This window comes from Melospiza melodia, chromosome Z, assembly GCF_035770615.1.
Source record: "Melospiza melodia melodia isolate bMelMel2 chromosome Z, bMelMel2.pri, whole genome shotgun sequence".
NCBI lineage: Eukaryota > Metazoa > Chordata > Aves > Passeriformes > Passerellidae > Melospiza > Melospiza melodia.
Window position 1 is genome coordinate 25883785 of NC_086226.1, and position 12998 is coordinate 25896782.

At 43.1% G+C, this 12998-nt stretch overlaps 1 protein-coding gene across 1 annotated transcript; it reads right to left on the reverse strand.

The window, feature by feature from the left end:
- Nucleotides 1-1064: 1064 nt before the first annotated feature.
- STARD4 (StAR related lipid transfer domain containing 4) lies at nucleotides 1065-10686 on the reverse strand. The gene is made up of 5 exons (XM_063179704.1): nucleotides 10285-10686; nucleotides 8365-8414; nucleotides 6513-6639; nucleotides 5259-5373; nucleotides 1065-4688 (listed from the first exon to the last, which is right to left on the reverse strand). Exons 1-5 carry the CDS (start codon nucleotides 10387-10389, stop codon nucleotides 4462-4464), a joined length of 624 nt encoding a protein of 207 aa, XP_063035774.1. The 5' UTR covers nucleotides 10390-10686; the 3' UTR covers nucleotides 1065-4461.
- Nucleotides 10687-12998: the final 2312 nt, after the last annotated feature.

The window sequence follows — 12998 nt, forward strand, 5'->3', positions numbered from 1 at the left end:
GTGACATTTCTTATCATGTGGGTCAGCTATGCAATATGCACAGGTGCCCCATGCTGGTACCATCTGTGTCTGCTTTCTCCCTGCTAGTGGCACAATTCCAAAGAAGGTTAACTCCATGATAAGCAGTCCCTATCTGAACTGTAAAACTGAGTCACCAGCACAGCCCAATGAGGACTGGAAAAGGCAGAATGTGTTAGAATGGTGGTGTAGGACTTCAGGTTATATTTTTTCTAGAGAACATTTAATATTTTGTGTGGGTTTAAAATCTCTCTCATCTTTCTATTATCTTTCACCAGGAAATGGGTTTGAATATCAATCTTTTAATAATTCTAATAATTAATGTCCTTAAGGATTATCCAAAGATCCCAAGTGGCCTCTACATCTATCCCTACCACACTTTGCAGAAGGTGACATGATACATTCCCTACATGAGTGTGCTGTTTCTCAGAGGTGACAGTTCCTTCTGTCAGCAACAGGGGAAGGCTACAACTCTTTCCACTGAAGTCAAATGTTACAGAACTCTACTGCCTTTATGCCAGCTTGGCAAGAGAAACAAGGGAAGGCTCTCTCTAGAGAAGATACAGGGATTGTCTTTGTTTCTGTAGGTGCTAATTAAATGCATGACAATACACATGTTGCAGCTTGTTTTATACATCTAATTTACATCTGTATGCCTTCTGCCAGGTGCTATATGCTCATTTATTTATTTATGGTTAATAAATCACTTCCTAAAAATAGAAAAAGGTAAATAATACTAAGCCAAAATAAAAAAGTTCTTCCACAACAATCATGGGCCATCGAACACTCCTGCATATACGTTTTTAGAACTGAAGCCTTGAGAAAATTCTATTGTACAGCTCTCAAGATATTTCAGTTAGGCATTTTCCTCAGTCTAAATCAAGTTTCTAAGTGAAGGCAGACTTATGGCTTTCAGATTTAAGGAGACAAACTGGTGTCATTAGAGATCACCATGCAGCTGAAGATGAACCACATCATCAGACGTAACTCCCGAAAAATGCTACATATGGCTGCACAAGTATGGAAGAAACTACATCACGAGCCTGTTGGAATCCATTATTTATTCTGCATTGCACTCAAAATACAAATACAATTGCCTAAATGCTGAACACAGTAAGTTAAACCCACTGTTAAAACAGACTTTGACTTTCACAGGCACAACTTGAGTGGTTTCTCTGGAATTAGGGCTTTTTTCACAACGGTGAACCTTCTAGGGTAAACATCCAGGCCACATCGCCATGTTCTGGCTACTTATGATTACTGGAGGAATTCTATATGCTGTGTTTTATAAGTTCATCATGTTTCACATTTATAAATTCATCAAATTTGAGATCAGGGCCTGTGCACAGAATATCTCTCTGAAGTACTGGTGCACTTCGCAGCCAGATTTGGTACTTTGACTGCCTCTAAATTTAGCTTAACCCCAGCCCTGCATCTTCTGCACATCACAGGCAAGGTTTAATGCTGGAGTTTTAGATGAGGAACAGAACCCAAACATGAAAATTGTCCTATCTTCAATCATGTTTCCCACACACACACAAAGCACCTAGTTAAAGTGCCCAAGTGTAAAGTGTCACATTGTCCAAATCTCTTTTTAAAAAAGCAAGTTTTTAAAAAAAATTATTAGCCATATAAAAATAATTTTCATGTGTCTATATACATGCTATTTGACTAGCAAAGCCAGATTTCTACTATTCCTGGGCAATTTGTTCAGAAGCCACTTCTGGACAACTATATTCCTAAATGATAGAAATCTATACTAAGCATTTACTTTTTCTCCCATTTCTTCTGCATAAGCAAAACATAGGCTCCTGCACTTTGTCCTTGCCACTGCTTTCCTGTTTTAACCCTCTTGGCTCCACCTAGATTGTCGAGTAACTCAGGAGGAGAATGCAACAGTAGAAGAGGCTCTGATATTGTGACTTCCTTGGTTCTGATGTACTCTGGTTAAAGAACAGCTCTTCTTCCCTCTCCATCTATAGCTATATAAAAATAATATAAATTTCAGCTTCCAATACATTTGAAATCGAACATCTTTTTTCTAGTTCTGTATTACTTAGTAGCTGAAATTTTTATTAGAACTATCAATATACAAAAATACACTAGCAATTTTCTTATTTTAGCTCAAGTTCTTTCTTCAGCCGCTCTGTGCTTCACCAAGTTGTCTCTACTGAAAGCAGAAAAAGCCATTTCACTGGATACTAAATATGGATAGATGCTGCATATGTGTCAGAGCCACTAAAATGGGTGTTTGGAACAATTACTTTTCTGTGCCTGGTGTAGTACAAACATCCTCCTGTAAGTGTCTTGTGCTCTTTGTGACCCACTTCTCCAGCACTGAAGTGCCTCTGTGCAGATTTAAACAGGGCAATGTTTTTCTCAAGGTACATCTGTATCACAACCCCTCCATCAGTCAGTCCCAGCAGCTCCAAAAGGAGAAGACATGAATATGCAGATTCACTGCACATGTAATCTTTGTAACTGGGAAGAAAAAATAGGATACACTTCAAACAGTTTCCTCTACAATCATGTCATCATTCATCCCACGGAGCAGCACTGCCAGAGATTTCATAATTGCCTCTGCACCAGTACTAGAAAGGAGAGGATTCTGGCAGCAATTCCTTGGTGTCCTTGGCAGTAGAGGATCACCTTGTGAGCTTGGAGTACTTAGGCAGACAGAAGGAAGGTAGAAAAAAAATGGGAAGACTAATCGAGGGGTTTAAAGGGAAATGCAGAATACACAAAACCTAAAAAGGAGTTAACATTTTCTGCCCATAAAGACCCAAAGGCTGTTTCATGCATTGTTTTTAACAGTCTTAAATAGTACCAAATACCTTAAAACATGAAGCAGGTTGAAGAAGCTCCCACTATATTTGGATTGTTTTTTCTACCTCTCTGACTGAGCAATGAGAAAGGAAAGTCCTCACTGTTCAGAGTTCAGTTACAGTGGCCAGTGTCAAAAAAGCCAATATTATTAGTGGCCAGTGTCAAAAAAGCCAATACCATCTGAATTTTTGTTTTTTTGAGAGTCCATTACCCCTCCCTGGATTATATGTATACAACTCCACAATATCAGGGATCCAAGATACCTTCCCAAACTCCTACACAGCTAAACTTGCAACTGTGAGCACTGGCAAAACATGGGGATAACTACAATGTCACCTGAGCAAATGGAACATACCAACATCAAAGGCTTAACATCAAATTTTAAAGAGAATTCATGTTCCTAGCAGAGAGGGAGTTATTTTTTAAATTCCGCTGCTATGTATCTGTCAGAATCACACATTCAGATTGCTGAATATCCTTGAAATCTGCATCTTAAAAAGAGACCCTGTATCCTTCAGCAGTTCTCAGCAATTCTGCAGCGTGAGCTTTGCCCTTCAGTCGCTCATGCTTTAAGATATTAATTTATTGCAAAGATCAATCTAGGGGAAGTAACACAGAACACTCCACAGCACCAGAACACTGGCAAGTCTGTGCTGTTGTGGCTACAGCAACACCTATCCCTGAAGCAAGTGAGTGGCTCTTTCTGCTGCTTTTGTAATTCCAGGGTTTGCAGTTAAAGAAATATACACAGAAAGAAACCCCCCCAAAACCCAAGCAAATGAAATCTCCACACACACTATCACATGCAACTTTAAGTAAAAAAATCCTTAGAAGTAGAGGGTATCACTGAAGATCCATTGGAGGTTTGCTATTTTGACAATTGTGTGATTAAAAGTCCACCAAAAAACCTATGGAAAGATACCTGATGACCTAAATGAGCTTTGGATCAGCTGTAAGGGCATTTCCTTATGTACTGAGACTGTTATATAAAACAGCAAATAAGTTACAGCTACAACATCAAAAAAATGCAAAAATGAACACTTATTTTTGCTCTCAAGAACAAATAGCTTTCTTATGAATAGTATAATTTAACAACTTAGCTATATAATATCCATATGATAAATCAAAGCAAATTTTAAAAACAAATTACAGATGGAGCTGAACAAACTTTAAAAAATAAATTAAAATTTAGGTAAATATAAATATATATATTACAAAATTACATCTTCAATGAGATGCTGCCTGTACAGCAACCTGCACCATCAAAATCCTGAGCACCTGGCTTCCAAAACTGCTGGAGAGAGCTGAGCTCACACTGCATTTTTCAAGCCCACACACACATCTTGTGCTTTCTACTGAGGAGGCTGGCAGTTCAGAGATTCAGGCTATTCTCACAAAGCTGCAGAGTGCAGAGCAGCAAAAAGCATCTCACACCGTGCACTGGGAATGTATGCCAAAGATCACATCAAGAAGCACTTGCTAAAGTTTTGTTTGGAACAAAGGTTCGGGTGTCATTCAGGAAGAGTGTTACCTCAATTTAGTAGGTGGTAACCTACGCTAAACTAAACAACATAATCTGATTGCAAGGAATGCGCCGGCTTTTAAGTCACTGTTTGTCTACACTTTGAGTGCCTTTTTGAGGTCAGAGTAGAAATTGGCCAGGGTGCTAGACATGGCAGTGTCTACTGCAGACTGTGGCAGCATCCCTCGCAGTTCAGTCTGGATGTAGCCTGTCAAAAGACTGTGGCCAGGAGAGTCCTTGAGAGGGACACAGAACCAACCGCAAGGGTGATTGAATCCACGGACAAAGTTTGGTCTCACCTCTCCATAGTCCAGGCTTATACCTATCAAAGAAAATAAACCAAAAGAAAAGGGAAATTAATTTGAAAGAGGTTAAAAAAAATTAACACACAGTGAATTTGTCATATATAAGTTTCTGGTTGGGGAATTTAGCAGTAGTGACAGGCACACCACAAGTTTCTGGGTATTTTCATGCATGGAATTTGCTATTCATCCAAACTCTAAGACAGGAAAGCATGATAAGCAAAAAAATCAAATGTTAAAAGAGGACATTCCTCCCATTTACAAGAAACAAGCTGTTACTCATCCCACTTTGCTCTAAGACTCAAGTTGAAGGACTCAACTTGTCTCTTAACACTCCTGCCCCACAGCTGACATAAGTGAAGCCTGGCAGAAAGGAATGGTTCATGGGAAAACCAGTAACTTGCACGCTTCTTTAAATATGTAAAATTAAAGATAAAACACCTTTAAATTTGCTAAAACACCTTGAATTGATTTGTTGAAGACCATCTTAGACCATTTTTGGAATGTTTACTACTACTAAATCTGAGTCAAATCTTAAGCCAAGCAACTGTTGTAAAATAAGAATTTAGCAGAGGAAGGTGGTGGCTTACCACATGTTAGAAGACCATCTTCATAGTTTGTAGTGTAAGAGAAATCAACAAACTCCCTTGGTGCTATGATGTTCCAGAGCTGGCCAGCAGTTGTATAGCGCATCACACAGCAGTTCTTGTTGAGTGACAGAATTATAAGGGAAAAAAAAAAAAATCTTAGGATAATGAATAGAGGGAAAGGTAATGCTTGCAGGGAGCTAACGTTTTTCACAAAGATCACAGCCTCTGTCAACTGCATGGCAAAATCAGTGAGGTCTGAATGGCTTTGCCGTTCTCAACCTAAAATCTGGAAGTTTTAAGGACTTGTGGTCTACAGCTGAGAGTTGTGGAAGCAGAGTATCTGGCACCATAAGGATTTAAAGATCTAAAGCTAGAGAACTTTGGCATGCCTGACAGCTGAAAGCCACTCACCAAAGAGCACGTGGGAAGTCAAAAAGGACCATGAAGAAACTTCAAGAGGAATCTCCTGGTACTAAGATATCTATTTAATACTTTTAATCACTAAGTGAAAAATAAAATGGAATGTGAACAATTCTTCAAAATAGGCTTTCCCATTATAAAGTAGAGTCTGTATAAATTTTATATAGACAAAACACCTTGTCATATAAATCTTCTTTCAGAGACAGAGCAAATGACAATCCATGCTCAAGCCAGGTGTCCAGAAGAGGGTTTTGAATTCATACTGAATGCCTGCATTACCAAAGGAAGGCTACTAGCTGTTCTGTAACCAGCTTCAAACCTACCTTTCTTTTATCAACTCCTGACTCTCAGTATGAACTATTTTGTGTCTCAGCACAAAGCCATGCTACACAAATCAGCCCTTCAGGAAGAGGGGGAGGTTGCAGCTTCCATATGTCTGGACTAATACTATTGTTTGCTGTGGAACGGAAAAAAGCAAGCTGTATGAAATGGCATTGGCACACACAGTATCACACTGTAGCCCTCTGTATGTGAATTTTATCAGAGAATACCTGACCTCCCAGGTCCAACAGAACTGTGACTGACTCCTTTACTTTTAGCATTAATGGAAAGATGCATTTCAAGCTTCAGAATAGGACTGTGCTGCCAGAGAGCCTGATCTGTGGCCACACAGAGCATACATGCACAATGCTGCTCGTGCATGCAAACAAGAAGGCTGAGAAAGGTTCAGATCTGTTGGAATTGCTCTGCTCTACATCAATGTTAAAGCCATGAATGTTAAATTCGTGTGTTCACCAATACACATCTCATTCAAGAATGTAAACAAGTCTTCACCTCTTCAAATGTTTCCATGATGTCCATTGAAGTCATTAGGCTGTCCCAGTCTAGCCTGTAAGGTCCAGGGCGAATATGATCCACAATTCTGTTGGTAACATCTTCCACCACTCCTTGAGCTTTGTAGCTAGAAAAATGTGTTTACATTTAGTAAGAAATTCTTTATATAACATTAATTTTCAACAGTACACTTACATTAACACCTTGGTACCAGGAAGCACAGTCGATGGCCAATTGCATCAGAGAAACAGTACAGGAAAACACCTATGGGTGTATCTGTTCTTCTCTGCAACAAATTTGTTTCTGAAAAATTTATCCTTTTTTATACAGTTAGTATTTTATAAATGGCAGAATCCTTCCTTGGAGAAAAGTTATCCTGTTTATTTCTCTAACAACTGTAACAATTGGTTATTTTACTCCTATTGCTTGGCTAGCAAGGGAGTTCACCACAGGTAAGTAAACATAAAGTAAAAAGATCACGAATATAATGGGAAAAACATTTTTCATAAAGCAGAAGTAACAGGATTTTGGAGATTGAAATGCTATGGTTTATGTCTTGAACAGTTTTATGAAGGACTTTTGCCTATTATAGCAAAATTGTGTAACAAAAACTACACAGAAGCACCCTCAATGGGCCTCCTGACTGAGGCCCTGGACTGTGAACTGATTTGAGATAAGATAAAGTGACTCAGATCTGAGCTGGAGGAGAAAAATACTTTCCCAGGATTAAACCCAGCACCTATGGGGTGGAGGCCGCAGCCCCAGGCCTATCTGCTGTCAGGCTGGGAGAGACCCTCACACCAAAACAGGGAGGAGAAGACGTTTTGGGTGTGTGGTGAAAAAGTCTCTGCTCAGAGGCAGTGAAAGCCCAACTCCAGCTCAGCTGTGCGGCCTCTTCACCATGGCAAAGCCACATCTAAAGGACGTCCACATGACAGACAGCAGAGGACCTGTCACGGCCCAATAAAGGGCCCTCCCAAAGGGGTCCCCAGACCCTGCACCAGAGATGCACATGATGCAAAATGACAGATCCAAAGTCATGCAAGGATTAAATTTGCCCCCCTCAGGGGAGGCACCTGGGCACTCCCACCTGCCCAAACCTGTATTAATCCATGGGATTCTATACTTTTGGATGGGGGACCCTCACCACCAAGAAGACTAAACTGAGTAGAGCAATGAGACATCACTGGGACCCACAGAGGGGTAACATGTTTCTACTTAACTTGTCACGCTCCCTGTCCCCCCAAACACACTCCCTTTTTTCTACTTCTTTTTTTCTTTTTCTTCCTTTTTCTTTGCCTCTTTTACTACTAAATAAAATGCATCAAATTTTCAGTATCAACACCTAGCCTTGTTTGGTTTTAATCACGTCTTGGGAATATTCGAATGGTTTTGGGTTCATTCTGCTTTATTCACAGAGAGTTCTCATTACTCTTCTGTGATTACAGCAGATCATAGCACAGGAGTAGAACCAAGCTAATGAGAACCAAACTAATGAGTACAAGAACTGACTGAGTTGTCACCCAGTGACCCTTCAGGACTACTGAATGCAGACTTGATTCTGAGCTTTACAGGACATAATTTCTGGACAGATGCTGCTGCCGCTTCAGCTAATGGGAGTCCCGTGGTGTGTTCCACAGACTTCACTGCTGTTCTAGACACCATGCAATGCTAAAGTATCAAACTGAGAAACTACAAAGGAATCGTCCAGCCACAACAGGTGACCCATTTAGCTTCCCCTCTGTAGGATCTCTGTAGCTGAGGGCTATAGAATTCACGGCCTTAATCTCTACATTCTACAGAACACATCTGTGGAACATTAAAAATGTATTTCTTGTGTAGGAAAACTTACAGGTATCCACTGAATTCCTCTGATGGTTTACGCCACACGGTTGCATCTTTCTGAAAGCAAATATAAGACACAGTATTAATTGTCACTTGGATACAATTGCAAGAAGTCCACAAAATGCTTCAATTTCCTTGAAGAAAAGCACACAACTTTATAATTTTCTATGGTTCACCTGGGCACCACTGCACAATTTTCTTCATATTTTTCAGATATCTTTTACTTGTAATTTTCTGTTATTTCAAAAAAATCAGAAAATTGGCTTTCTCAGAGTGAAATGCTAGAAGTCCGTGCAGAAGTAGGGTTTGGCAGGCCAAGTCAGTTTACTGTGAAAACACACAGAATAATGGAACAACATCAGCAGGGAAAGCTTTCCAATTGCAAGGCCACTGGAAAGCCAACAGCCAGATGCTGCTCAGACAGGAAGACCACACTACTCCTGCTTGCACTCCTGTAACACAAGTTACAGAAGCATGCATGAGGTGCAGGTGCAGACAAGAAAGTTCAATTATCTTTCTCTCCTAGATGCCAGACTAGAAGAGTCTTGCAAGCAGTCGTCTATTTATTTTAAAGTCACCCAGAGAAAATAGAAAAACCAGTATCTTCTGATTTTTACATAACTATGACATGGAACTTCTGTACAAAGTGTCCGAATTTTGGTGTTGAAAACAGTACCATATGGCACCACTTTCTTTGGAATGATGATTATATAAGCCCAAAAGACCAAATGTCCTAAAGAACAGTACAGTTAAGAACTACATCCAGAATAATTTAAGGTATTTTGGGGCACAACACATCTCCTTGTGGTAGGTAAAGCTTGAGTTTCTTTTACATGGCACAACATCAAGAAGGAAAGGAGGAAAGAAAGGAAAGAGGAAGGAAAGCCTGGAGAAAGGGGTAAAATCTGAGGATTTGGAACACAAGGATGCAGGTAACTTTTTAAAGGAATTCAGTAGTACTTAATTTAACAACACATTTAGTAGAGATGATATAGGTGTATTGCAAGAGTGAAAGGCTTGGATGCTCCTTTCCTCCCTCTCCAGACAGCAAATTTATTAATTCTGCAAATAATAAGTTACATTTGGATCAGTTGCCCCTGTCTTATCAGTGTCTGCTCATGATGGAAGAAAAAAATAAAAGCACTACTCAAACCACTGTAACAAAAAGACAAAGACAGAAATTTACCACACTAGCCCTACCATATTGCTGCACTTCCACTTTCTGTGGAGGACAGAACCAAAAAGTATTCACCCAGCCTAGGACTGGTGCACAAGCAAAGGCTATTTAGCTTGTTGAAGCACAACTCAAAAACTCCAGGCAGCTCAAAAGAAGAGGATGGCAAACTGCTTGGAGAGAGCAGGAATTGTATTCCCTTTCAGGGAAGGAAACTTAGGATAATGTGCGGTCTCTAAAGAACAACAGAAAAGTGAAACAGTATGAGAGGAAGCCTTGAGAATTATTTCTTAAGAAGGAAGGAATTTTCTCATTTCTGAGAGGAAGATAGCTGAAGCATGATCAGCTATTGAAAGCTGAAGCATGATCAACTATTTATTGACAAGAGATTCCAGATACCTGCGTCTGCTTTGCTGGAAGTACACGTGACCCTCTTGCAAAACTATTAATGCTAATTACTTCACATTTTGTTGCAAGTCAAGCCTATAATCCTACACAAGTTCTTCCGTGAGATACACCCCTGCAAATGGGTAGAAGAAACGACAGAGTATGCCTGAGAACAGAAAAAACATATCCTGCCATCTAAAGACATTCTAGAGGGAAGGTTTCACAGCTTCTGTCAGGTTCAAGTCCTGCAGGGCGCGGCCAAGTGTTTCTCAGCCGTGTGGCACGCACAGCAGCGGGCCCTTTCCGCCGCACCGGTGACCCACAGCTTCCTGTGGAGCAGAACCGGGAAGCGCCCGGAGCACTCACGGTTTTCTTGGCCACCCGCCACTCGCTGTCTCCGATGCTGTGGTACCGAACCAGCGTGTTCCGCAGCTTCGAGGCCAGAGGCGCGGGATTGGGCAGGGGATCCATCTGCTTCCCTCCTAAGCGAAGATGCCTAATCACACAGACGCAGAGCAGAACACGGCACGGAGTCAGGGATGCAGCAACAGCGCGGATCTTCCAAACCCGAACGGAGGATGCGGGAAACACCGCCGCGCGCACACTCGCACATCTCCCAGCCGGGTTCAGGTGGCAGAGAGCGGCTGCCAGGGGCGCAGGCCGAGGGTCGGGGGCGCAGGCCGAGGGCCAGCAGCCGCCACCCCAGCGCCAGCCCCGTCCCGGGATCCGCCGGGAACGCGGGACAGGCGCGCTCCCCTCACAGCCGCGCCGCCGCCCCGGCTCCGCGCTCACCCGCGGCCCGCCCGGCAGCGCGCGATACCGACAGCCAATCAGAGCGTGATCGCCCTGCCAGCGCAGCCAATGGTGGCGCGGTCCGCCGGGCGCGGGGGCGGGGGGCACCGCCCCTTCACGTCACGCGACCTCGCGATGTGCGGCGACCATAACGTCATGAGGCAGGGGCGGAGCCTCGGGCCGGATTGGGAATGGCGGGGGTGGTGTGAGGGGGAGCGGGGGAGCGGGATGGCGCCCGGCCCTGGCACCTGCGGGCACAGCGCCAGGGCTGCTCTGCTCACGCGTCTGGCAGTGCCGCTTGGTACCGATAGCAAAGAGTCACAGAATAGGCTGAATTGAAAGGGAAGCATCAGGATCATCGAGTCCCAACTGCTGTCCTGCACAGGACACTTAAAGAGTCACAGAATGCCCGAGAACAGTGTCCGAATGCTTCTTGCCCTCGGTCAGGCTGGTGCTGTGACCACTGGCCTGGGGAGCCTCTTCTAGTGTCCAGACACCCTCTGGGGCAAGAACTTTTACCTGATACCCAGCCTAAACCCGCCCTGACACAACTTGAAGCCATTCCCTTGGGTCCTGTCTCTGTGCGCCCCGGAGGAGAGATCAGGGCCTGCCCCTCCTCTTCCCCTTCCAATGAGGAAGTTTCAGACCCCAGTGAGGCCTCCCCTCAGTCTCCTCCAGGATGAACAAACCAAGGGCCTTCAGCCATTACTTATAAGGCTTCTCAAGGCCCTTCACCAGCTCTGTGTCCTTTCTTTGGACACTCTCTAGTAGCTTTAGATCGTTTTTACATTGTGGTCTCCCAAACTGCCCCCAGCACTGGAGGTGAGGCCACCCCAGCCCAGAGCAGAGTGGGACAGTGCCCTTCCTTGCCCAGCTGGTGATGCTGGGCCTGATGCCCCCAAGACAGGGATGTCCCTCCTGGCTGCCAGGGCACTGTTGCCTCATCTTCAGCTTGCCACAGACCAGGATCTCCAGGTCCCTTTCCATGTTGCTGCTCTCCAGCCTCTCATTCCCCAATCTTTCCATCCATCCAGTGTTGCCCCATCCCAGGTGCAGAGTCCAGCATTTTTCCTTGTTGAACTGCACACAGTTGGTGATTGCCCAGCCCTCTGATTCATCGAGGTCTCTGCAGGGCCTCCCTACCTTTGAGGGAGTCAACAGCTCTTCCCTGTCTTGTGTCATCTGCAGATTTGCTGATTCTCCCTTCCAGTCCTGCCTGCAGGTTATTTATGAGGATGGTGAAGAGCACAGGGCCAGGGATGGAGCCCTGCAGAACCCTGCAAGTGACAAGTGACCAGTTTGATGTCACCCCAGTCACTGTATGTAACCCTTTGTGCCTAACTGGTGAGCCAGTTGCTCAGTCATTATATGGCACGTTTTTCCAGGTGTTCAAAAGATCAATTGCTTGTAAATATAATGGCCTTGTTAAGGTTTAGGACTCAATGTGCTTCATTGTCATGACTTAGGGGGAGGTTCAGTGCTCAGACCTAGGAGGAGATTGATAATGCCTAGAAGAAGAATGTACTGTTGCAAAATGTGGAAGATGTAAAACTTTTTCAAGAAGGAATGTTCTTTAATGTATTACCTTTTTATACTTTCAACAACAAGATTTAATTCCTGAATCAGGTAACAGCCAACAAGCTCTAAGTGATGTCCAAGTGTTAGAAAAACAAACTCCTTTTTTGGCAGAATTGCCTTATTAAGGTTTAGGGCTTGGCAGGCTTCAATGATCTCAGACCTATGGGAGGTTTGCAAAGCCTGGGGAGAAGGATGTACCATTGATGGTGGGCACAAAGAATGCAGAATTTCCAAGGCACGAGAATATCTGGCAGAATCCCCAAGAAAAGGAAGAAACTAATAAAGGAACTCAGCAATTGCACTGAATCAGGTATTATTAATTTCTCAATTTCTGGGCCTCTGGCTGTGCTCTGCCTGGGGGCTCCCCTGTCGGGGGAGACCCTGCTGAAGCAGTTTTGTGTCAGAAAAGAGAGACGTACTGGACTTTTTTGGTGTTCAGGTTCTTGTTTATTATTATCTTATCTAAATTTTGCATGCTGTCCACACCAGGTAGCGCACTGGAAAAGCACCACAAAAATGGCTAACAATCTCTTGTTACAATGTCTTTTAAGACTAAACTACCCAATTAAGAACTGATGCCTAGATTATTTTCCCTTTTAACCCAATAACTGATCCCTGGAAGCCCGTAATGCAAACTTTTTTACCCAATTACAAAATGCCACCCAAACTCATGAAGAAGAAAGAAGAAGAAGGATAAAGAAGGAACTTGG